The sequence below is a fragment of the Carcharhinus amblyrhynchos genome, chromosome 31, assembly GCF_965287045.1.
Source record: "Carcharhinus amblyrhynchos chromosome 31, sCarAmb.v2.hapA, whole genome shotgun sequence".
NCBI classification, from domain to species: Eukaryota; Metazoa; Chordata; class Chondrichthyes; order Carcharhiniformes; family Carcharhinidae; genus Carcharhinus; species Carcharhinus amblyrhynchos.
In genome coordinates this window covers 14,709,852-14,737,259 of record NC_137354.1, presented here as the reverse complement: position 1 = coordinate 14,737,259, position 27,408 = coordinate 14,709,852, and the positions used below count along the sequence as shown (strand labels likewise).

General features: G+C 40.2%; 1 protein-coding gene across 1 annotated transcript in view; it reads right to left on the bottom strand.

The window, feature by feature from the left end:
• Nucleotides 1-266: 266 nt before the first annotated feature.
• kat6b (K(lysine) acetyltransferase 6B) overlaps nt 267-27,408 on the bottom strand; it is a 155,282-nt gene continuing 128,140 nt past the window's right edge. The window contains exons 14-17 of the mRNA XM_080215803.1: nt 26,337-26,496; nt 15,579-15,842; nt 12,948-13,248; nt 267-4,010 (exon numbers count right to left, since the gene is read on the bottom strand). Of these exons, the coding sequence (XP_080071929.1) occupies nt 1,588-4,010; nt 12,948-13,248; nt 15,579-15,842; nt 26,337-26,496 (3,148 nt within the window). The 3' untranslated portion in view covers nt 267-1,587. The remainder of the gene's footprint in view (nt 4,011-12,947; nt 13,249-15,578; nt 15,843-26,336; nt 26,497-27,408) is intronic.

The following is a 27,408-nucleotide window of genomic DNA, read 5'->3' as shown; positions in this document are numbered from 1 at the left end:
AAGAAAACATTTCTGTGTTTTCAAAGTGATTTTTCTTGTTTCACCCCTGCATTGTGCCCTATTTTAACATCTGGCAAAATGCTTTGTCAAGTCTCTCACGAGGTACAATTCAGAATTACAGGAGTTCCCAAACAAGCAACAGGATTGAACCCACACTAATCATTTAATACACTCAATGCCTTTTCTCCCAAAACTGACACTAGTTGTTAGAATCCAAAAATGGAATTAGCAGCTCTCTAAAATTTAAGAGTACAGGAAGTCTGGAAATGGCTCAACATAATTTATTCAATGTTAAAATGTACAGCGTCCTTTGAAGTGACTGACTAGAAGGATAACTGATAAATACAAGTGTATCTCTCACTTGTGTCCTATTTTATACATGTATCCAGCTTTTTCCTCTCAGTCCTTGCAGTCACCATGTACAAGTACAAAGGCTACAAAAAGTAAGCAATATAAACAGACACAAATACTTTTTACATGCGTTTTTAAGCTTATGTTGGTCTATTCACACACTACAGTTCTAAATTTTTTTAAAATATAACTTCAATATTCTCTAAAGATAGAAAAATCTACTGATGGAATGCCAATGAATAATTAAAGGTGTTTATCATTGGGCCAACATAACTGAACAATTACTTTTAGACAGCACTTTTGTTGCTGACTGATATCATTTGAAAAAAAGCTACGCTTTATATGAAACCGACCGGTACAAATATTCAGATACGTTGTTAACAGAATGTGTCTTCGTTTGTCCAACAGAATATTTTGCATTTATAAAACAGAAAGCTGCCTCACCGAAGGAAAGAAATTAGTTACAAAAAGAAATGTTTCAATTATACACTAAACATTTTTGCAAGTAACCCTTTCAAAACTGCCAAATGAACACAAGGTCTCGCTTTTACAATTTTTTTTACAGTCTCAGAATTAACAAAAATATAGTTTTCATTTTACTTCAAAGCTAGTAAAACCTAATAAAGGCAAAACATAACAAATGGCTTGCTGTTAAACACAACACATATTTGTTTTACTAAAGAGCACACTGTCACAAACAAATTCTCCAATGATGTTCGCTGCATGCTGTATTAGGCACCAGCTTCAGAAAATCAAATGTACATGTATTGTATAACAACAGAAGTCCAAGGAACAAAAGAATCCCCAGCTCCAGCCCCTGGTGTGATTTAGCTGTCTGCTATTTGGGCTTTTATCTTCACTATTTTCTAACTTGCAAAATCCTTTCCAAGGGCAAATAGGCACGTTTAAAGTTTCTATTGCATGGCTGTACTACCTCAGTTTCCATACTTCTTTCGAAGATGTGCTCTGTCCAAGCCAAACTCAGAAAGGAAAATATACGAATGTACAAAGATGAAAACAATCCTCACCCAACTCGACTTAAAACAAAATAAATAAGGCTTCCTTCTGTCAACAGATTGAATGCAAAGTGCCACTTCTTCAACAGTATTTTATCATGACAGCTCAGCCAAGTAGCTGGTCTTCAAAGTGGATTACCATACATCCTGTTTTTATACATTGGATTTGTTTCCAGGTATGTAGGTTTTCCGTTTTAGTAAGTTATATGCTCGGTGAAATCTACCTTCTCATATAGGATCCATTCAAAGGCTGTTTAGACATGCCAGTGTTCATGTGACTGTAATGGGCTGGTGGTGTGTACATCATGTTACTATGTGGACTACTTTGCATTGGTTGCTGGGTGTATGGCTGACTTCCCATCATACTCATTTGCATTTGCATGGGGTACTGGGCAGTTTGATTCATGTAAGCAGGATTGCCGTGGTAACCACTGTTCATCATGGATTGAGTCATCCTATACCCATTCATAGCATTCAAGGTATTCATATTCATGTTCATAGAATTGACATTATAGGTTGGTGCTGGCATTAGGCCCATGTTCACGCCCCGCTGCATGGTCAGGGGTCGAGGTGCAGGCTGCATGGCCACAGATGGTGAGGCACGGCTATAGATCTGCTGCTGGTGAGTAGCAGCAGGCGGTATAGACACAGACTTGGAACGTATGGCAACATGGCCTTTGGCTGCCATTTGTGTTGGTAATCTTTGGGTGTGAGGGATTCCAATATTTGGGGCGGCCATATTGCGCTGTAGTAGTGGTGAAGCCAGATTCATTGGTGGAGGGGTAAGGTTAGGTGGGGGTGTCATTGTAGGTTGTGCTTGCACTCCCCCAGATAAGGAATGAGGCGACTGTGGAAGTTGGACAAGGCCCGTGTGTGGGGTGGACAGGGAGACACTAGTTGCATAGGAAGTAACAGCAGCAGAATGATTATAAGGCAATGGATGATCCATGATTGTATTGGTTAGCTGTTGTAGTTTGGCCAGGCTGAAATTGGCAGATGGTTGGAGATAACCCCCTGTTCCAAAGTCTCCTTGGCCCATCCTTTCATAGATGCTGATGGTTGAATTCCCAGTTTCTGGAATGTCGGTCATTTGTATTGCTGGTGCGAAACTGGTGGTCATACTGCACTGTGACAATTGCTGCTGTTGATTGTTGCTGGGAGGTCTTTCAATGATACAGTTTTGGGGAGATTTAACACTGCAGTTTGGTGGAGAGTTGATACTATTTTGCTGCATCATGCTACAACTACCATTAATGTTAGTCATCTGCTGAGTCACTGCACAACTACTCTGAGTAAGGCTACTGGAAGATATGTTACTGTAGGAGCAACTGTTCTGAGTTGAGTTGTTGCCACAAATGCTGCTTCCCATTGTCGAATCATAGCTGCTTGGGTTCTCATAGTTTTCCGTCGTGCTCTCAATGCTGCCCAGGTCACTGAAACCACTGTCCACAACCTGTTGCGAATGGTCAGAAACTGAAGGAACGTCCATCATTGGACTGGTTTCTACATTCTGTAACGATGGAGCGGAAATGGCACTCTGATCAGGGCTGATCTGAGTATAATTGTTCTCAATGGGAGGTACGCTAGGGCTGTTTACAGAACGCACTGACTGGCTGGGATGTGAATGAACGGACGAAAGAGGACTGCTATGGTCTGAAGGGTGGCAGTCATTCATTTGTGGGCTCTGTTCAGTATGAGTGTAACTTTGCAGATTTCGGCATGCCTCCATGGTTTCTGCACAGTCCTGGTATGTATTTACTTGTTCGTTATTTTCTTGTTCACCATTTTCTTGCGTTAATGATTGAACAGCTTGCACTGTCTCTGTGTCCGGTTCCGCAGTTACATTGTCCTCTTTAAATTCTGGGCTTGGTTTGTCATTGTCCTTATGATCCTGGTTATTAGTGTGATCTTCATCTGAATCTGGTAAATGCTCTGAATTCCTTTCATGATCATTGTTTTGGTCTTCATCAGAATCTGGTTCAGGATCATCAACATGATCCATCTCGTCTTTCTGCTCCGGATTATTGCTTGGAACATTTAACTCCAAGAACGGTTCTTGGCTTAGGGATTCTTCCTTGAATACTTCCTCTGGATTTTCCTTTTCCACTGCAATACACTCCATGTGGCTGTCATCTTCATCATCTGCGTCATGATCCTCATTGTGATTTGCTTCCTCTTCCTCATCTTCTTCCTCATGCTCACGATTACTGGCTTCATCCTCAGGAGCTGCATTATCGTGGTCGTGCTCTTTCTCATTTGGTTCTTCCCCAGGTTCTTTCTCCTCACTCGACACAGAGAGAGATTTGTCTGGGGATTCTGGCTTTTCCTCATTTTCAGTTTCATCCTCTTCTGTTATTGCAGGGGCGACATCGTTGTGCTTCTCAACTGCAACTTGTGGCTCAATCACTCCTGGCCTCTCCTCTGTTGTGGCTGGCTGATCAGGTTCCAGGGGAGTTTCTGGTGGCGTGTACAGGTTGAGTTTAAAACCAGTTTTATTCTCAGTTTTGCGTCTCCATTTAGCCGGACCACGTTTCACTCCTTTGGGCCAACCTTTTTTGCGTTTCGCAACTCTTGCTATGGGCTCAGAATCAACCGAGTTTTCCTCAGTGTTCTCTTTTGAAGAGGAATCAGTATTTGCTTTATCTGGGCAAGAGAAAAAGAGACTTGCTTTAAGTGTTTACTGCTACCCAGGTGAATAACATTGGAGCTTAAAATATCTACAGTTCATGTTAAAGTTATAAGTTAAATAATTATTTACAGAAATAACAAAGACATGCGCAAAATAAAGAAAACCATAACTGTGAAGCTTTTCTTAATAGAGTGAACATTTAACAAACAGCTTACTGAATTCATTATGCTTCTTCTTTAGCTAAATGGTTTAATTAACTAAGGTTAGGACTGAATTAAGTCAAGCAATCTCACCATTTAGTTCTCTTGAAATCAGTTACTAAAAATACGTGCCTTTTGATTATTTGAGATGTTTTATGAGCCACGCCACTGGAGCTATGCTCAACATCCTCAACTTAGCAAAAGCAAAAAAAGACCAGTTACGGTCATGCTCCCAGTCACTAGTCATTTCTGTGGGATGCGTGGTGTGGGTGAAGATAGGATTTGGTTAATTGTGACTGTCTCCACTGTGCTCTATTAACCCACTGATGGGTATCGTTCCAGCTCATCTGGGCGAGGTATCAGAGGCTGACCTGTGCCCAAGAGATCACAGCTCTCTAAGAGATCAAAGCCCCTGGGAGAAATGGAGGGAAGGGGAAAATAGAAGTGTAGTTATTCTGCCTGGGCATCTGAAGGTCTTATTTTGCTGAGGTAAATACTTACATATAATTAACAGCACTGCACTATACAATACAGCTGCAAATTAGTATCTTTTGTTAAGTAGGACAAGATAAAAATAACTCAAAACCTAACAGCAGATGCTTGATTTGTTGTGTGTAAGATAATGATTCTCTTTTAAGATGTACATGTGGCCAATTATGCAAGCTCTAATAAACATTTTCAAAGCATCCCAGAATATCATCCAACAGGAGTTGACATTTGTACCAATTTCTTCATATAAAAGTCACCATTATTTTGTCTTCTCTGACTAAATAACACCCATGAGTTTATTTCTGTTACATTTTGACAGCATTTCTTGTGAGTGCTTCAACATTCCTTGTTAAATTTAAGCTATCAAAATAATCAGTTGGCAATAATCATTCCTCTGGTTTCCAGAGATCCATGCATCTGCTGTGGCTGAAGACAGGGCATAGACAATGTCACTGAGACAAGATATTTCAAACTCTATATATTTGGATCTGGACTCGAATATTTATTTTGTTGAAGAAAATGTCATTTCAAAAAATATATATTTCCTTCACTTTCTGCCACACCATACCATATCTGTATGAAAAAGGCGTCTAATGCTTCTTTTAAATGATTTGGAACTCAATCATGATAATCCAGAATGATTTCCCCTTCAATTTTTCCTTTTCTCACTGGGAAAGCACTTTGCCTCTGCTTAGCATCTTCCCACAGTGGCAACAGCTAAGATTTGGAGTTCAGGTTGTGAGGGAACCACGTTAAAAAAAAGCCTATCACTGCGTGGTGCACTTCATTTGGCTCCATGATCTATTAGATCTCCAAAAACGCCAGCATGAAACTGCCAGAGATAGATAATAGGGAAAAATCCAGTAAAATAAAAACAAAATTATTGCATCCAAGATCAATTCTAGAAAAAATATTTTTGAAAAATGTTTTAAACAATGTATCTCACTGCATTTCTTGCAGTATTGCATTGTTTTCCAGACCATCACTGTAGCTTTTACAAATGTTATTAGTTATTTTTTAAATTGTAACCACTCAGTTACAATTCAGTCATACATGCATTTATACATTGTTAGCACAATACACACTTCCATACATTGTAAGCAGTGTACAGGATCATACATTTAGACATGTTAGTACAATGTACATCATCATACATTTAACACTCTTTGCAGTGTGCACTGTCATACATTATATGTAACTATACATTATGAGTACAGTGTACACTGCATTTCATTTATACATTGTTAGTACAGCAGAGATGTGCATGTTAAGATGCATAGTAGAAGGCAGCAAGTTGAACATAAAACTGGTTTGCAGATGGCCAGGGAATGGTTCTATTGACGCAGAAAATGCTGGAGAAACTCAGCAGGTCTGGCATTTTCTGCTTTTATTCCAGATTCCAGCAGTATTTTGCCTTCATTATAATAGTTCTACTGAGTCATATTGCTTTGGGGGTACACTGCTCTAGCAGGTATGTTCATGATCATTAGATCTTCTTGTCTGTATTGCTTCAGTTTGTGAATAAGAGGTGGACTGATGCACATTCCTCATGTATACTGTTGGGTTTTGGATGTCAGATTTGATTTAATTGAGACCTTTACCCGGATCTGGTTCCAGAAAGATCACAATGACACAGCCAATGTACCTGGCTTGCCTCAAAATGGTGGTTTGATATTTAATGATCTTTTAGATTCCCATAGGGCTAGAATTGTTGTGTACAATCAGAAAATGTGAAAGACTGCGCCCACAAACTGTATTCTCTTAGCAAGCTGCAGTGGGTTCAAGGTAATATTTGTGTTCACAGGAAGAGATATGCTATATCGATAGGCAGTTTTTAATTTGATGCAGATCGAATAGTAATGGATTATTAATGGTCATAGAGTCATGCAGTAAAGATGTCCTTCAGCCCATCAACTCTGCACTGACAAAACTACATCAATCCCACTCTCTAGCACTTGGCCCAAAGCACTGTATTTTATAACATGTCAAGTGCTCATCCACGTACTTTTTAAAGGTTGTAAGGCTAGTGTATTCCAGGTGCTCACACCCTTTGGGTAGAAAAACTTTGTCTTAACCCTCTCTGAACCTCCTGCTCTACAACTTAAAATTATGCCCCCTTGTTACTGACCCTTCAACTAAGGGAATAATTGTTTCCTATCCACCCTGTCCATACCCCTCATAATCTTATACACCTCAATCAGGTTCTTCCTTGGCCTTCTTTGCTCTAAAGAAAATAACTTGAGCCTATTCGGCCTCTCTGCATAGCTCAAATGCTCCATCCCAGGCAATGTCCCGATGAATCTCCTCTGCACCCTCTCCAGTGTAATCACATCTTTTCTACAGAGTGGCGGCCAGAACTGCACATAGTACTCCAGCTGTGACCTAACCAAGGTTTTGTACAGCTCCAAAATAGCCTCCCTGCTCTTATAATCCATGCCATGACTGATAAAGACAAGTGTCCTGCTGCCTTCAGAGATCTGTGGACAAGCAACCCAAGATCCCTCTCTGTAACTCTGAGCTTCTTTAGGTCCTGCCATTCATCAAGTACTCCCTTGTCTTGATATGCCTTCCAAAATGTGTCATTTTGTACTTTTTAGGGTCAAATTCCATCTGCCATTGATTTGTCCAACTGACCAACCTGCCCATATATTCCTGCAACCTAAGACCTTTTTCCTCACTATTAACCACCCTGCCAATCTTTGTGTCATCTGCAAATTTACTTACCATCCCCCTCATTCTCATCTATATGGTTTATGTATCTCTCAAACAATAAGGAATCTTGCACTGATCCCTGCGGTACACCACTGGACAATGGCCTCCAGTCACACAAATGACCTTCTACCACCATCCTCAGTCTCCTACACTAAGACAGCTTTGGATCCAAGTTATCCTGGAACCATGTGCTTTTACCTTTTTTGTAAGTTTCTCAACTGGGACCTTGTCAAAGGTGTTGCTGAAATCCATACAAACTACATCATCTGCACTACCCTCACCCACGCAGCTGGTCACCTCTCTAAAAAAAAAAATTCAATCAAAATTGTTAGACATGACCTCCATCTGACAAAGCCATGCTGGCTTTCCCTGATCAAACCTTACCTTTACAAGTGGAGATTAATTCTCTCCTTCAGAATTTTCTCCAAATAATTTCCTTACCACTGATGTGTTGAGAATCACTGGTCTGTAATTTTCTGGTTTATCTCTATCTCTTTTCTTGAAAAGTCATCTTCCAATCCTTTGGCACCTCTCCCGTGGCCAGAGAGGAATTGAAAATTTGAGTCAGAGCCCCCGTAATTTCCTCCCTTGCCTCCTACAGGAGCCTGAGAAACAACTGACCTGGAGCTGGTCATTTGTCCACTTTTAAGCCCGCCAAAACATCAATTACCTCCTCACTCTCTATAGCAAACTATTCAAGAACCTCACTATCCCTTTCCTCAAGTTCGGTATCTACATTCTCCTGACTGAAGCCAAATGTGAAGTAACCTGACCAATGTTCTCTGGCTCCTTGGATGGTTTGTTTCCTTGGTCCTTACTTCTTCCCTGGTTATCCGCTTCCTCTTAATGTACCTATAGAATATCCTGGTATCCTCCTAATCTTACAGTCAATGCTTTATCATGCCCCCTCTTTGTTCTCCTAATTGCTTTCTTAAGTTCCCCTCTGCATCTTTTATGTTCCACCTTGGCCTTTGCTGATTTGCTCCCTTTGTACCTGCTAAAAGCCAACTTTTCCTTTCTTACCTAGTCCTGAATATTCTTAGACATTCAAGGTTCTCTAGGCATGTTGCTCCTACATTTCTCCCTAAAGGCAGCCTGTACTTGTAACGAGGCAGGTAGAATTAGGGATCTTATTGTGAGGGATCCTCTTGGGGCGAGCAATCATTGTATGGTTGAGTTTTTGATGCAGGTGGAGGATGAGAAAGTAGGGTCCCGGACCTGTGTCCTCTGTTTGAACAGAGGGAAGTACGATAGGATGAGAGAGGAATTGGCAAATGTAGATTGGGGGCGCAGATTGGTTGGTAGGATGGCTGAGTAACAGTGGAGGATCTTTAAGGAGATCTTTTTTGGTGCTCTGCAGAAATATATTCCAATGGTAAAGAAGGAATGTAGGAGAAGGGATAACCAGCCGTGGTTATCGAAGGAAATAAAGGAGAGTATTAAATTAAAAGCTGATGCATTCAGAGTGTCTAAAAGTAGTGGGCGATTAAAAGATTGGGAAAATTTTAAAAATCAACAAAGAATGACTAAGAAGTTGATAAAGGAAAGATATGAAGCTAAACTAGCACTAAATATAAAAAAGGACAGTAAAAGTTTTTACAAATATATAAAGAGGAGGAGGCTGGCTAGAGTGAATGTTGGACCCTTAGAGGATGAGAGGGGGGATTTAGTGGTGGGAGATGAGGAAATGGCTGAGGCCTTAAGTAAGTTTTTTGCCTCGGTCTTCACGGAAGAGGACACGAATAGTTTGCCGGATATTAAAGATGGTAGGAGTTGAGGGCCTGAATGCGATTACTGTCACTAGAGAGATAGTGCTTGATAGACGTAATGGGACTGAAGGTGGACAAGTTCCCAGAACCAGATGGAATGCATCCCAGGGTTCTGAAGGAAATGGCAGAGGTGATAGTGGATGCCTTAGTAATTATTTACCAAAATTCGCTGGATTCTGGGGAAGTGCCGGAAGATTGGAAAACGGCTAATGTTACGCCGCTGTTTAAAAAAAGTAGCAGACAAAAGGCAGGGAATTATAGGCCGCTTAGTTTAACGTCTGTAGTTGGAAAAATGCTTGAATCCGTCATCAAAGAAGAAATAGCGAGGCACCTAGAAAAGAATGGTTTGATAGAGCAGACGCAGCACGGATTTGTTAAGGGGAAGTCGTGTTTGACAAATTTATTGGATTTCTATGAGGATGTGACTAGTGCGGTAGGCAGAGGGGAACCGGTGGATGTGGTGTTTTTAGATTTTCAAAAGGCATTTGATAAGGTGCCTCATAAAAGGTTGCTACAGAAGGTTAGGGTGCACGGAGTTGGGGTTAAGGTGTTAGCGTGGATAGAGGATTGGTTGTCTAATAGGAGGCAGAGAGTTGGTATCAATGGGTGCTATTCTGATTGGCGGTTGGTGACTTGTGGAGTGCTACAGGGATTGGTGCTGGGGCCTCAGCTATTTACCATTTATATAGATGATTTGGAGGAGGAGGCTGAGTGGAGGGTGACGAAATTTGCTGATGACACGAAGATGAGTGGTAAAGCAAATTGCGTGGAGGGTATGGAAAGTCTGCAGAGGGATCTGAATAGGCTAAGCGAGTGGGCGAGGATCTGGCAGATGGAGTATAATGTTAGCAAGTGTGAGGTTATCCACTTTGGCAGAAATAATAGTAGGAGGGATTACTATTTAAAGGGCGAAAAGCTGCAGCATGCTACGGTGCAGAGGGACCTGGGGGTCCTTGTGCATGAGTTGCAAAAACCCAGTCTGCAGGTGCAGCAGGTGGTCAAGAAGGCAAATGGAATGCTGGCCTTTATAGCGAGGGGGATAGAATATAAAAATAGGGAGGTCTTGCTGCAACTATACAGGGTACTGGTGAGGCTGCAGCTAGAGTACTGTGTGCAGATTTGGTTGCTGCACTTGCGCAAGCACATATTGGCCTTGGAGAGAGTGCAGAGGAAGTTCACTAGATGAGGGGGTTGGCCTATGAAGAGAGATTAAATAGATTGGGTCTGTTACGCCGTTGTTTAAGAAGGGTGCCAGGCAAAAGGCGGGGAATTATAGGCCGGTTAGTTTAACATCTGTGGTAGGTAAAATGTTAGAATCTGTCATTAAGGAGGAAATTGCGAGGCATCTTGAAGGGAATTGCTTGATAGAGCAGATGCAGCACGGTTTCATTAAAGGGAAGTCGTGTCTGACAAATTTACTGGAGTTCTATGAGGATGTGTCTAGGGCGGTGGATAGAGGAGAGCCGGTGGATGTGGTCTTTCTAGATTTTCAGAAGGCGTTTGACAAAGTGCCTCACAAGAGGTTATTGCAGAAGGTCGAGGGACATGGAATTGGGGGTAGGGTGTTAGCGTGGATAGAGGATTGGTTGTCAAATAGGAGGCAGAGAGTGGGGGTCAACGGGTGCTATTCGGATTGGCGGACGGTGACTAGTGGAGTGCCCCAGGGGTCGGTGCTGGGGCCTCAGCTTTTTACCATTTATATAGATGATCTGGAGGAGGGAACCGAGTGTAGAGTGTCGAAATTTGCTGATGACACCAAGATTGGGGAACGGCAAATTGTGCAGAGGGTGTGGAGAGTCTGCAGAAGGATTTAGATAGGCTGGGCAAATGGGCCAGGAAATGGCAAATGGAATTTAATGTTGGCAAGTGTGAGGTGGTCCACTTTGGTAGGAAAAATGGTAGGAAGGACTATTACTTATGAGGCGAAAAACTGCAGCAGGCGACGGTGCAGAGGGACCTCGGGGTCCTTGTGCATGAGTCGCAAAAACCCAGCTTGCAGGTGCAGCAGGTGGTCAGGAAGGCGAATGGGATGCTGGCCTTCATAGCGAGGGGGATTGAATATAAAAGTAGGGAGGTCTTGCTGCAGCTGTATAGGGCATTGGTGAGGCCGCAACTGGAGTACTGTGTGCATTTTTGGGCGCCGCACCTGCGCAAAGATATTTTGGCCTTGGAGGGAGTGCAGAGGAGGTTTACTAGGCTGATACCGGAGTTGAGGGGGTTGAGCTATGAGGAGAGGCTGAATAAACTGGGCTTGTACTCGTTAGAGTTTAGAAGAATGAGAGGAGATCTCATTGAGACGTATAAGATGATGAATGGGATGGATAGGATAGAGGTGGAAAGACTCTTCCCACTCAAAAAAGACAATAGGACTAGGGGGCACAGCCTCAAGATAAAAGGGGGGCGGTTTAGAACGGAGTTGAGGAGGAACTTCTTCACTCAAAGGGTGGTGAATCTCTGGAATTCTCTGCCCGTTGAAGTGGTGGAGGCTGCCTCGCTAAATATTTTTAAGACGCGGGTTGATGGGTTTTTGATAGGAGAGGGGATTAAGGGTTATGGGGAGAGGGCGGGAAAGTGGAACTGAGCCACGACAGATCAGCCATGATCTTATTGAATGGCGGGGCAGGCTCGAAGGGCTGGATGGCCTACTCCTGCTCCTATTTCTTATGTTCTTATGTTCTTATGTACTCTCCCCAGTTCCTTTTTGAACATTTCTCACTGCTATGCTGTAATTTTCCCACATGAAGCTGTCTCAGTCTACTCTGGCCAGATCCTGTATTATGTTAATGAAATCTGCCTTGCTCCAATCCAAAACCTTTTTCTTGCAGACCATCTTTTCCCTATTCCATCTCAAATCCTAGTGTGTTGTAGTTGCTATCACAAAAATACTCCATCACTGTCACTCAAACATCAGTCCCCAGCTTTGTTTCCCAGAATTAGAGTCAGCACTGCATTGCCCCTTGTTGGACCTTCTTCACCTTGACATAGAAAGCTCTCTTGAGTAAATTTCAAGAAATCTGCCCCCTCCAAACCCTTTACGTCATGATTGTCCCAATTAATGTTGGGAAAGTTGAAATTCCCAAGTATAATTACCCAAATCAATTTTATTTTTATACATCTCAGTGAAGTGTCCACATAGCTGCTCCTCTATTGCCCACTGACTATTTGGAGGCCTATTACACACTTCCTGCAATGTGACTGCCCCCTTTTTATTCCTAAGCTCTCTCGACAAAGTCTCATTTATAGACCCTTTCAAGATATCGTCCCTCCTTACTGCAGTAATTGACTCCTTAGTTAATGTAACACCAATGGTGAATGATAGCTAATATAAGTATATATATGCATGTATGTATAAGTTTATTAAACAGTACTTTTGATATCAAATATTAACCAAATTTTGTTAACATTGATTTTGATTGAGTCTGATTTACAGAGATTGGCATGGATGCTGATATGTAAATTTCATATAGAGTTGGTTGATGACATCAGCTAAACAAAGAGACCCAAAATGAGATGCTTTGTTCAAAAACAGAATTGAAAAGTTAGAAGTTAGAACATCTTGCAAAAGTTTGCTTTAAAAAGATGAATGAATGGGAAGCTCTCCCCTTTCAGTTCCCTCTTCATTTATGTCCCAAACGCCAGATACAATCTGACATTCCCAGCCCTGTCCTGCACTGCCGCAAGCTCCTACAAAGTTTTTAAAATCTTTTGATTAATCTAAAGTCTTTATTAATATTCCAATCATGGAGAATTATGTTAACACTTAGTCATGATAGTTTTGTACCTGTGTGCTGTTCTTTCTCAGGAGTTTCATCTGCACTTTTGCAGAGATCGTCTCCCTCATCTGATTGATTCTTCTTTTTTAAGTCCAAACGATGCCTGAAATAATTCTTCACTTCATCATCATACTCATCATTCTCCTCTTCTTCACAAGTAGGTTCCAAGCAAGGCATTTGACTCTCGTTATCAGAGTTCTCAAAGGCTTCATGCAGTACCTCAGTCGTTTCAGAAATAGTCTCGGTGGTAACACTGCTGTTATGTCTCCTGCGTTTGCGGCCCCTCTTCTTTCTGTGTATGAGTGGCCTCTGAAAGAGTAAAAGAAATAAACTGTGAAAATAGTGAAAATGCAGCAAATTAAATTGAGATAAAATGCACGCGAAGCAAACACAAGAAATCTCAGTGGCTGGAAATTTAACTCCAGGCAGATTTTGCATGGGTCAGTAATGAGAAATGTTTAAAGTTTAGCTGTTCTTGCTGAGAACAAGCCTGGGGCTATTTTAGCTGTCATGTCTCATTTTATAACGTAACTGGCATGTTTCTAACTGAATTGGGTGGCACAGGCAAATTAAATGAGAGAAAAACTGTGGAAAATGAAGTTCAACGTAGAGAAGTGCAATGTCATCTTCAGATCCAAGAGAGATAAAACAAGCCGTTTTTTTAAATTGCGGAGAAGCAAGAGATTTGAGTGTCCATGTAGAAGTAATCAGTTGAAGTTAGTGGACAGGTAGAAAAAACAACCACAAGGCAAATGGGACGTTAGTCTTTATGTAAGGGGACAATGGAGGAAATGATGCTCCAAAACTTTGCTCAGATCTGACCTGGGCCAGTGTGTTAAGTTTTGGGCACTGCATCTCATTCTGGCCTTGATGGAGGAACAGTGCAAATTTACCAGAAAGATACCTGAGATTAAAGGATTAAATTGTGAATACAAGTTGTAGAAACTTAACTTGTATTTTCTTGAATGTAAGAGATTATGGAATTATCTCATTGAAATGTTATATGAAGTAAAATCACGTTGATAGTGTCGATACAGAGAAACTATTTCCTGCGGAGCAGAAATTCAGAAAAAGAGAAGATAATCTCAACATCAGAACCAGGTCATTCAGCAATTAAATCAGACAACTCTTCTTTACAATAACAGGGTAATGGAAATCTAGAGCTCTCTTTCATAAAAGGTCCTGAACGCTGGACTATTTGAAACTTTCATGGGGAATGGATATATTGGCAAAGGCATCAGGGGATTCTTCAAACTAATGTCGTTGGATCCTTTACGTCCATCCGTGAGGAAGGTGGAAGGGAAAAATTTGACAATTCTTTATGTTTTCCAAAATATTGCATATTAAATTGTGGATATCTGATGATTTCTAGATCATCTTCTGAGAAGGTGATTCTGTTACTTTGTTCTTTAAGAAAAAGGTTTTTTTGTTGAGGGATGTTAGGCCTAGGCTAACATTTGCTGTAAACTAAGAGGAGAAAATACACCAGAGGGCAGTATTGCATTGGCTTCAAGAAGACATGCAGCTTTATATCAATTTTGACAAAATTCAGAGGACATTCCTCATGAGCCTCAGCTGTCATTGACATAATGGAATGCAAGAAAACATGCAAAGAAACAGTTGATAAATGATGGTAGTTTCTTGTAATTATTCAAAGTATTACATGGTCTAATCTAGCTTCATAACACGTCTGTGAAGTATCTTGGGATGTTTAAGTTAAAGGTGCCATATAAATGAGTTATTTTTGTAATAATGATGCAATTTGTACACTATCACTACATGATCGATCTCTCCCTTTCCAAGTTTTCCAAAACATTGGCACAATGTGAAAGTGACTTCTTCAGAAATATTACTATTTGAGATTTAATTTAAAAAATTCTGAAATTACTCACAAGAGAAAAATAAATTGTTTAATTTTAATGGAAAACTGCCCTTGTAAAATATTGCAAAATTCATTTCTGGATTTGGAAAACAAGAATGAGCTGAAGTGGATCTAAGACACTTCACTATGGCCATAAATAGGGGCAAAGGAATGGTTGCACTCTATTGAAACTTGAATGGAACTTTCAAATACGCCTCAAAATCCTTCACTGACAAATAATTAACTTCAACATGCAGAGACTGCTGTTTTGTCAATTGGCAAACAGTAAGCTCCTATAACCACAGTAAGTTAAATTTTCAATTTACACACTTCTGGCACTGCTGATGGAGTGAACAGTGTTGATTGAATGATCTATCGGATGGAATCTTACCGCCACATCCACCCGAAGTTTGTATGGTCCCACCCGAGGCCATTCTCCGAGCCTTGTCCGCCCTTGGAAACAGGGCGGGTGTGCCGGTAAAATTCTGGTCATAATATCTAACAGAACAGGTCTTAATTTAAACAGTCGCCTAAAGGATGATACCTCTGATGCTGCACTGAAGCACTTGTCAGGTTACATGTTCAAACTCACACCTTTTGACTTCATGGTATGAAAATACCAAAAGAGCCATTCTTAATTGAAACTTCCAGAACATGATTTGGTTGACACCAAATTTATTTGATCAGTTTTCAAACTTAAAATCAGCATTCTGACAGGTACAATAAAGTTCAATTCAATTCAGATCAATGGAAAACTAGCTTCTCCATTTTAACTCACCTTCCTCTTAGCTCCTCTCAACAGTGATTTTGCTGTGTCTGGTGATAAGCTGGTTAGAGTGTCATCATTTTCCTCCTCATTCTCCTCTTCACTGATTTCATTTGTATGCTCCAATATTGATTCATTATTGGCAGGTGAACACTCAGATTGCATTAATCTATTTTTACATGCTGCATTAGTAACTGAATGCATACTGGCCTGCATTTCAGCATACTGTTCTTGTTCTTTTTCCCAGCAGCTAGCTTGCTCCATCAGTTGTTCAGCCTAAAATTGGAAGCAGACAAACAGAACATAAATTCAGCAAGTATTAAATGATATCGGTCATTCATAACTTAATAGTTTAGTCACAAGATGATCTACCATCTAATGAAATTGTTCCAAATAGTAGTTTGCTCATTATAGCATGCAATCCAAGAACTTTCCAAAGAACGCTATTCATTATACACTGAATTGTTTTAGGTTATTTTGCACTGCAACATATATTCATTAACATGGATCAATCTTGTTAAGACTCTTTAAATACATTCAGTTAAATGCAGTTTGCCATTCTGTTTTTCATGGCTCAAGTAAGTAAAGGCACATTACTGAGGGAGGTAGAAGGCTGCAAGATAAAGTTACACCAGAGATTTAAACACGCAAACGCAGCCAAAACAAATCTAATGCAATACAAAGGAATGAGATGTCATCCTTGAAATGAGATGTGAACAGGTTTCCATATGATACCTGGTTCAATATTAAAGATCATATTGCATTATTCAATGAAGTGATTCCTGTGTCCTGGCTAACATTTATTCCTCTACCAGCTAAAGCAGATTAGTCAATCAGTTATCTCATTGTTGCCAGCTTGCTACACGGAAACGAGCTGCCGTATTTCTCAACATAACAAAAGTATTTTTAAAATATGCCATTAGCTTTGAAGTGTTTTGGAATATTGGGGAACTTAGTTAAAATTTCTAGCGCAGATTTCAGATGGTAGCTGCTCTTCTTGCTAGGTACAAGATGATAGACCAGAGACATCCAACTTACATAGACAAAACTGTCCAAATATTGGCTGATTGATAATTAAGAAGTTAATATATGGAGAATTAGAGGGGAGTAGTGACATTGTCGCTGGACTCGTAATTCAGAGATCCAGGGTAGTGCACTGGGGACCTGGGTTTGAATCCCACCATGGCAGGTGGTGAACTGTGAACTTCAATTTTAAAAAATATAGAATTAAAAGTTTAAGGATGACCATGAAACCATTGTCAACTGTCATAAAAACCAATCTGATTCACTAATGTCCCTTGGGGAAGGAAACCTGCCATCCTTACCCGGTCTGGCCTACATGTAACCCAGAGCCACAGCAATGTGGTTGACTTCTAAAGATGCCCTCTAAAATAGTTGATCAAATCAAAGACAATTAGGGATGGGTGGTAAATGGTCAAATACCACGAATTAACAAAAAACAGTTGTCTGTCATATGTTAAAATAGTTTGGTGGAAATAGCAAGCAAAAAACATTACTTTTGTGAATTTTGATCCCATTGTCTAGGGAGTTGAGGAAGCTTTACATTTTGGCTGCTTCAAAGAAAAATCTTTACATCAAAGAGGATCCAGAGGATCCTTCTCGGAATGCTGATCTTTAATCCTGCTGAATGCTGGGTAGCTGAAATTCACATTTTCTAACACTGCATCTTGAACTCTAAGCATTGAGAATGACTATTTTTCATCAGGTAATGACAGAAGAATCATTTTAACCATGTAGAGAAGTTGTTCAATTCTTTAAGATTGTCAGTATACTGCCTCCAACATGACCAAGAGAATATTAATCCTTTATGAAAAGTGGCTCTTTCCCAAATGGAAAGACAGCTACAGTTGAACCATTAAAAAAAATGCACAAATAGTATTGCTGCTAACAAGACACTGCAAACATGATAGGGGAGGGATTACATTTATTTGATGCTGTGGTGAAGCCAGCAGTTTATTTTATTTAAGGCATAAAAGCTGCACTTGTATCATTATCATCACATATAAGATAAGTTCAAACTACCTCTGCATACTCCTTTGCAAGGCTTGACGAAATCTATCCATGTCATTTTGTTCATTCTTGCCTTCAAGAAATTATCTAACATTTCAGTGTGCTTTACACAGGGGCAAAGATGGATACTGAACATTTACATACTAGCTACCTCATATACTGCAAGTGGAAATGAAACCACTGTAGGAAAAATAATTTTAAAATAAAAGTCTTGCAATGCAAAAAAAAAGTCTAAACAGCAAATCCTGCCAAACAAAGAAATTACAGAGAAAACAAAATAATGAGAAAAGAAAACAAACTTTTGGCCTAACATTTAAAAGTACTACTCACTATTAAAAGCTAGGTCACCAAGACAACCATTTCATATGGTCAAACAACAAGATAGGAATCAAAGTCCCTTTCAAATCATATAAATTAACGTGAAATCCATTATCATATATTTAAATGGTATGTGAAGGGGGTCTAGGTTATCAGCTCAGTATCGATATTGAGTGTGAAGATCATAAAATCAGATTCACTGTTTAAACTATAAAAGGTCAGCCCTGCAATATTGATGCTATTTTGTGAGTAATAATTTCCTAATAGCACTTTGAAATGCTTTCTTCCACCAAGAACGTGGAGTGGGAGAAGGGAGAGCAATGATCACTACTACACTAGAAAGAGTATTGTTTAACTTACAAAGCTATCTCAAAATCAGAGATAACCTTAAAGGATTTTTAGACAGATGATATCACACTTTACTATAGAAAAAGATAAGGTGCTACACAGCAAAGTGTTACGTGTACTCTATGGCTCCATGCAAAGAAGAAATTGAGAACTAGGACAGTTAGCTGAATCTTGGTTCACTGACCCCTAAGACAGTGTCAGAAAGCAATTAGTAACAGAAACAGGATGTTGAGTTGGTTGCTAAATCAATTGGAATTTAAAAGTTGTGCCAAAACTACATAGGACTCCCATTAAGTACATAGGAGTATCACACATTAAAGAATCCTGTCCTCAGGAATGGTACAAAGGAAGCTAATCTTCGGTGCTGGTGAAAAGAGCTATGAGGAATTACTTGGTAAACTACAGCTTTATGACCCTAAAAAAAAGAGGTTTCACAAGTAGCCTGGAGGTATACTAGACATATACCAGGGCAGGGAAGTCAACCTGAAATAATGCTTTCAGCAATGTTGGTGCAGGCTGAGAACTGTGCAATCTAACTTAGGACAGGTGTCAGTGTTAAATTTTGGCTGTTTTCCCAACATATTGTCCTGATCTTAGCTCAATAGCAATTTTCTTAAGTAGAATAATACTCCTGAAGTGAAACATGCAATCATTTATGTGTTGTGTGGGGGTTTACATGCTTACTCTTAGTTGCTTACATTGTTCATTAGGGAATACATGTTATCCCTCTCTTTGAGAGGGCGACCTTTGTGTATCATTAGGCCACCATGAACAGGCTAAAAATCTGGTCAGATCTATTTGCAGATTAAATGATACACAAAAGTCTAACAACACAACAAAATACGTAACACTTAAGGATACAAAACTAGAGTCAATCTATCAGGAGCTTTTAGAACAACAAATCACGCAAAGCCTGACAAGCAACAAAAAAATTTGGATAAAACAATAAGATCACAAAATATAGGAAAGCAGTAGGCCAATCGGCCCCTCTAGATTGCTCTGCAATCCAATATGATCATGGCTGATCTGACATTCCTCATGTCCACATCTCTGCCCTTTCCCCGTAACTCTTGATGGCCTTACTAATTAAAAGTCCATCATCTCAGCCTTAAATATATACAAGGACTCTGCCCCCACATCTCTCTGTGGCAAGGAGTTCCAAACACACACAACCCTCAGGGAAGGAATTCCTCCTCGTTTCATTCTTAATTTGGCACCCATTTATTCTGAGACTGTGTCCTCTGGCCCTAAACCTTCCCATGAGGGGAAACATCCTCTCAGCATTTACCCTGTCAAGCCCCTTAAGAATCCTGTATGTTTCAGTGAGATCAGTTTTTCTGTTGATGGACATTCGAGATGAGATGTCACGTCTGGGTGTTGTGAATTCCAATTCGTCAGTGGCGCTTGGATATCTTTGCCAGAATTAAAGCTTAACAGCTGAGCTGTGATTTATGTCATGGGATTTCTTTCATGTTATACCCATTTCTTTTCAAGTAAACAAATTGAGTAATTAACAGATCTGTCACTTTGTGAGGTGTGGTATTAATGTCTGGATATTGTCATGGCCCAGATGACATTTTGCTCCTATAATGGATTCCCCTAATGGTTCAGTATTCTGACAGAATAGAATAGTCTACTATGTCACCGTCATTCTGCATACATTAAGTGTTTCAAAAAAGCAATTCTAGCTACCAAAGCACTTTCAGCTTGACTGATTTTTGAACAAAGAATTTACAGGTTTTCCATAGACACAGTGGCTGCAATCTTATGTTTTCAGTTTTGATCAGAGAAAACAGCTTTTATCTTAACTCTAGCTTAAGGACTGTTTGAAATAAGAATAGAAATGTCCTATTGTTAGGCATAAAATATGCATTTACATTGAGGATGCTCAACAGCTGGGATCATCATTGAGGGTGGTTAATGTACAGCCAGGCGTTGTAATAGAGAGACATTGCTTGTGTTGTTGAAACAGAACAAACTGGCTCAGGTTCCTTCAGATGAACCTGTCTTGGTGATATAGTTATTTGCCTCAGCAAGGCAAGGCCACTATTTTTTTTAAAATAGGAAAATGGACTAAATCAATTAAAACATCAGCACAAAATCCAATATAACAATATGAAAGTTGAACTTTTCAATTGCCATAAGCCAACAGCCTTAATTACAAACAGAATTGCAGAGTTTTATCGCAAAATATCAGCAAAAATCCTTGAGTCTCAAAATAAAAATGAAATTGAGTTATTGGCACCATAATCATGAATTTGCCATCATTCTTCCTATTTTGTCTGGTATAACAATATGCTTTTTCCATCTGGGGCAGGTTAGGACCCCGTATGTCTGTTTTAACAGTGTGTGGATGCATGTCTGTACTGTAAATACACAAGTTTACAACATAAGATTATAAGAATCCTGCAGTGCAGAAGGAAGCCATTTGACCCATCATTCCACCCAGGCCCCATCCCCATAACCTCATGTATTTACCCTAGTTAGTCCCCCGATGCATGGCCAATCCACCTAACCCATACATGTTTGGACTGTGGGAGGAAACCAAAGCTCCCAGACAAAACTCACGCAGACAGGGGAAGAATGTGCAAACTCCACACAATCAGTGACCTAAGCCAGGAATGGAACCTGTGAGGCAGCAGTGCTAACCACTGTGCCGCCCTGAATATCTTAGAAAATTCTTGCTATCTAGTAGTTCAACAACAACTTGCATCCATATGGTATCTTTCATCAAATAAAATGTCCTAAGGAGTCTCACTGAAGTGTTATCAAACAAAATTTGACACTGAGTGATAGAAAGATATGTTAGGCCACATGACCAATAGCTTGGTCAAAGAGGTAGGTTTTAAAAAGCATCTTAAAGGGAGGAAAGAGGGGGAAGCGTTTTAAAGTTTATTTATTAGTGTCACAAGTAGGCTTGCATTAACACTGCAACAAATTATTATGAAAATTCCCTAGTTGCCACATTTTGATGCCTGTTCAGATACATTGAGGGAGAGTTTAGCACGGCCAATGCACCTAACTAGTACGTCTTTTGGACTGTGGGAGGAAACTGGAACATCCAGAGGAAACAAATGCGGGGAGGATGTGCAGACTGCATACAGACAGTGACCCAAGCCGGGAATCGAACCCGGGTCCCTGGCACTGCGAGGCAGCCGTACTAACCACTGTGCCACCGTACCACCCTGGGCACAGGGAGTTATAGGGAGGGAATGCCGAAGCCTAAGTGTCAGCTAACTGAAGACATGACTGCCAATGGTGGTGTGATTAAACACTAAAGTAAAAGCAATACTGCAAATGCTAGAAATCTTGAATAAATACAGAAAATGCTAGAAAAACTCAGCCAGTCTGGCAAGTAGCAACTGTGAAGAGAGAAACAGAGTTAACATTTTCAGTCTATATGACTCAAAAAAGATGACTCCTAAGACACTTCTGAACAAATCAGAAAGATTCAAAACATTAACTCTTATCTCTCTCTCCATAAATGCTGTCATGCTTGCTGTGTTTTCCTAGCATTTTCTGTTTTTATTATACTGGAGTGATTAAAGTCAGGTATGCTCAAGAAGGCAGAATTGGAGGAGCATAGATATCCAGGGAGGATTGTAGAGCTGAAGAAGATTACAGAGATAAGAGGGGATAAGGCCACAAGAGGCTTGAAATCAGACATGAGAATTTTAAAATCTAGGCAATGCTTGAGCTAAAACAGTGATATTATATGGGCCTATTACAGAGCAGCGTCTGTGATTCCTTCAAACACATATGGGGAAGGGCTTGAGAATTCCTGCACCAATGAGTTGCACTACTCTAACCCCAATTTATACCCGTTGGTGACCTGGAGAGGCATCTAAACAAGGGTATCATGGTTCATTTACATATCCTCAGGAGTTGTAAATGTGTGAAATGAGTGCAGTCTGCAAGAGTCTTTGGTAACTGGAGCGCATTCTTCAAAAAGCCACTTCCGGCTGAAGATTGCAGCAGCAGACCAGGAAAGAAGAGGTTAACTGTTAGAGTTTGAATCACTAACTACCTGTCAGCTGGCGAACTAACCTATTGACAAATAACCTCTGAAGTCCTGGGCATATTTGGTCCGTTTTCCCTCAACGTTTCTATTAATTGCTGCCTGAAGAAGAGTTCAAAAATCATACAGCTGACAGCACAGTCAGGTGTAAATTTTAAGAATGGTCTTTAAAGGAGGAAGAGAAGGGTGAAGAAGGAAATGTCAGAGCATATGGACTATGCAGCTGAAGGCATGACTCTCAACGGGGGTAGGATTAAAATCAGGAATGTTCAACGAGATCAGAATTGGTGGACACCGAGGGGGCTGGAGGAGATTACAGAGAGGGGCATGCTTGACTGGAATCGTTAAAAATTATTTCACAGGAGGTGGATATTGCTGGCAAAAATCAGCATTTATAGCTCATCCTTAATTGTCCTTGAGAAAGTGGCAGTGAGCTGTCTTCTTGAACTGCTGCAGGCTATGTGGTGGCGGTACACCAGTGCTGCTAGGAAATTCCAGTGTTTTGATCTAACAAAAATGAAGGAACAGTTATTTAGGCTCAAGTCAGGATGGTGTGTAGCTTCTTCTTTCAAGTGGTGGTATTCCCATGTATCTGTGGTCCTTGACTTTCTAGGTGGCAGAGCTAACTAACAGATTTGGAAGGTGCTGCTGAAGGAGCCTTGATGAGTTAATACACTGACCTGGTGGAGCCCAAACCAAGCACCAGTGAGCAGGTTACTGTTGAGTAAGTGCTGCTTGATACTGACGAATGACAGGAGGCTGATAAGGGCACGGTGTTTGGTGAATTGGATCTGTCCTGCTTTTTGTGGACAGGGCATATCTGGACAATTTTCCACCTTGATGGGGAGATGCCAGCATTGTAGCTGTACTGGAACAGCTTGGCTGGGGGCACAGCTAGTTCTGGAGCACAAATCGTCAGTACTAATGGCCGGACTGTTGTCAGGGCCTAAAGCCTTTGCAGCATCCAGTGTCTTAAGGCATTTCTTGTGGAATTAGTAGAATTGGCTGAAGGCTGGCATTTGTGATGCTGGGATTCTCAGGAGGCAGAGATGGATCATCCACTCAGTGATTCTGGTTTGTGCTGATCCACTCCATTGAAGATGGGGAAATTTACAGAGCCTCACCCTCTGATTAGCTGTTTAATTGTCCTCCACCATTCATGACTAGATGTGGCAGGAACGCAGAGCTTAGATCTGATCTGCCTGCTGTAGGATCGCTAAGCTCAGTCCATCCCAGGCTGCCATTGCTTAATATGCATGTGGTCCTGTGTTGTAGCTTCACCAGATTGGTATGCCTAATGCTGATCTTGGTATGCTCTCCTGCATTCTTCATTGAACCACAGTTGATGCCCTGGCTTGATGGTAATGGTAGAGTGAAGGATATGTCAAGCCACGAGATTACAGATTGTGGTCAAATACATTTAACCTGCTGCTGATGGCCCACATGGATGTCCAGTTTTGAGCTTCTAGATCTATTTTGAATTTGTCCCATTTAGCACCACTGTAGTTCCAGATAACACGATGGAGGGAATGTACGGTGTGAAGAAGGGCTTTGTCCTTACAAAGGACAAAGTGGTCACTCTTACCTACATTATGGGCAGATGCATCTGCAAAAGTTAGAATTGTGATGAATAAATTGAATAGATTTTCCGATCTTGATGGTTCCTTCAACACTGCTGCAGGCTCAGTCTGCTTGATATGTAGTGGTAGTAGTGTAGTATCAGTAGTGCTGCTACTGAGCCACACTTGGTGATAGATATTGAAATCCCCAAACCAGAGTACATTTTGCATCCTTACCACCCTCAGTGCTTCCTCCAGATGGTATTCAACATGGAGTAATACTGATTCATCAGCTGAGGTAGAGCCGTAGATGGTAGGAGGTTCCTTCTCCATGTTTGACGTAATGGTACAAGAAAATGTTGATGAGTCTCAAGGATCTCCCCCTGACTATACAGGCCACTATGCTTTTGCTGACTCTGCCCTGTTGGTGTGATAGGATGCACCCAATGAAGTTGGAAAGATTACAAAAAGTCAACTACTGTTGCATCTACTCAGCTTCAACTATACGAGGCATTATTACTGAACGTGCCTTAGCCTGGTACAAGATCACAATCATCTCACTGACCCATACCAGTTCTGGGTCTGGGAAGATGGCTAACTCTTTAATCTCTCACTTCATAATGTATAATGATGCATCCTGGTTACATAGCATTACAGTAGATTGCTAGTGTCATCTGTCTGGATTCAGATAACCCTGAAAATAGTCTATCCACAGACTAATTGAATCAAGTCAGGTTCCTTTCTGGCTCATTTCTGAGGTTGTTCTAGGGTTAAACATGACACCAGATCGCAATGTTAGTTTCAGCTCTTACCCGTGTCTGTTCACTGCAAAAGGCAGTTGCTATAATCAGACCTACACCTCCTATAGTGAGAAAGTGGCAATTTTATTTGCACTGTGAACGGAACAGATGGCTACAAGACTAAAAATGAGTCTTTCAACAGCATTAGCAAGAAAGACATCCAAGTTGCCTACCACATGTCCCTGTCCAACCCAAAAGACAGAACACCACAATGCTAGACTGCAGCATTCAAGATTAAACAAGAAACTTTATTTACAAGAGTATTAATGACACACAAGCACAAAAATACAGCAAATAGAGTGCTTGACTTACACGACAGTTCAACTGTTTCAAAATAATAGTTTTATTCTGTACTAAGCAGGCTTTGGAATTTCATGTAAAAGCAGTCCTTTATAACTACACATGTAATCATGGCATGAATTAATGTTGACATTCTTGTAGATATAATAAATGTTTGGTCATTCTGTTGGGATTGGATTACTTTTGACACATGATTTGTAAATCAAACAGCTTGGATCAGAGAACAATTTGAGTGTCTGACAGACATCTAGAAGTTTTACAGGCATTTAATCTTTCAAAGTCTCAATAGAATTTTTGATGCAATAATTGTGTGTAATTACTTCGCTTGGAGAAACACAGGCCCCTGAAGATAGATATCTTTGGGCAATATTTATATATTGTCTCTTTTGCACATATAGAATAAATCTTTAAGCTCAAACTACATTCACGTTCCTGACACTTGGGACTGTCTAAAATTTCAGCTTATACTGTATAGAAATATTTTCTCAAGTGGTTTTCTGACACAAGCTGAGTGTCTCACTGCATGTAAGATGCGTCTCAGGACTGCATGTAAGATGCATTAAGTAATAGAATCCCTACAGTTCAGGAGGATGATGTTCAGCCTATTGAGTCAGCACTGAGTATCTGACAGAACATCCTACCTAGGTCCTAACTCCGTAACCCCATGCATTTACCCCGCTAATCCCCCTAATTTATACATTTTGGGACACTAAGGGGCAATTTAGCATGGCCAATCCACCTAACCTACACATTTTTGGACACTAAGGGGCAATTTAGCATGGCCAATCCACCTAACCTGCACATCTTTGGATGTCCAAGAAACATACTTCCTCCTTCCCACCTAGAATCAGTCTTACATCCTTGTAATCTATAATACGACTGCTAAGACTGGCCACTGGCCTGATCTTTGAACCTTGCTCAGTTAGTTACTCTGGTCTCCTGGGTAGAGATAAAGACTTAGGATATTTGGTGACAGGTCATCAAAACTATGCCCAATTTTAACTCTGTACAAATCAGTGGGGGGCTTTTGGGAATGGGTTAAACTCAGGCCTCATTTCTCTCCACAGATGCTGTCTGACTTGGTGAGTATTTCCACTATTTTCTGCTTATATTGCCCTTATAATGTCTGTATCCAGACTTTGAAATTATGCTCAACCATAAATTTTGTATCCACAATTGCTTGCTGCTGCAAAAATATTATTTTTGTGAATAATTAGAAATATTCATATTGCTATAAATATATACATTTATGTTATATGCTACAAAGAGTCAGGCAATTTTTTTAATAGTCATTGAAAATCTCACATAAAAAGTAAAATAAAATCTCCCAAATTTGAACAAGAGAAGGAATCAAACGTGTTTCAATGACAACATCCAAATTATTTTAAAAAATTACCTCTTTTTCAGCCTCCATTTCCTCTTCTGAAACAGCTGCACTGGACACTACCAATGGAGTCCACCGCAGGCTTTCTTGGTCCACTTCGTTAACACGTGGATTGGAATGCAACTTTCCTATGTGCTCCTGAATCAGCTTTTGCCTTCGAATTATAACAAATCTACAAAACAAAGATGCATTCTGTATCATTGCTTTTAATTTTGTTTTGACTCTTCAGAGGACTCACCGAATAATTGGCTCATTTATGCTGTCAGGAAAGTCCTCAAACTGATCAGGGACTGCTTTTGTAAAAATTTTAATGGTGAGCATTTTGCTCTGTTCTTAAAATAGCAACGTGTGTGACAAGCAATGGCATTATTGCAATTATGCGGATTCCTTAGCTCATTCATAAGACAGTGTCCTCGATTATATGATGAACTACAATAACACAACTTTATACTTTAGTGTTTTGCAAATCAAAAGTTTAAATGCCTAACCCACTGTAATTATACTTTTCCTTCCTTAAAAGCATACCACAATAGAGACCATTCATGATTTGTGAAATAAACTTTCTATTCAAGATAATTAATTAATTCAAAAGCTGATTGCAGTATGAAGTGATTTAACATCTGAAATGTAATTTTATAGTAATGAATGGGCGCTTTGAAGGGTGATAAAGACAGAAGATGCTGGAAACACTCAGCTGGTCAGATGGCATCAGTGAAGAGAGTAACAAGGTTAACATCTCCGGTTGATAACCTTTCATTGCAGCTCCATCAACTATGAAGAGTCTGCACAAGAAGTTATGAGAGGTCACCTGGAATATGTAGCTGCTACCTTAAAAATTACATTACTAGAAGTGGAGAAACTGTCTTGTCAATTATCTCTGAAATACCTCAACACACATCACAGACAATGCACTCAGATCATGCTTTAGTGCAGGCCAATGTTGCTAGATGTTATGCTGCAGCCTGTAAGCAAACCTACTAGGTTTCAGAGGTCAGTTTTCAACTACTATGAAATTCTTAGCACTATTTTAACAATTAGAACTGATGGTTGAAAATTTATTTAATCTGTGTTACAAATTCAGAAT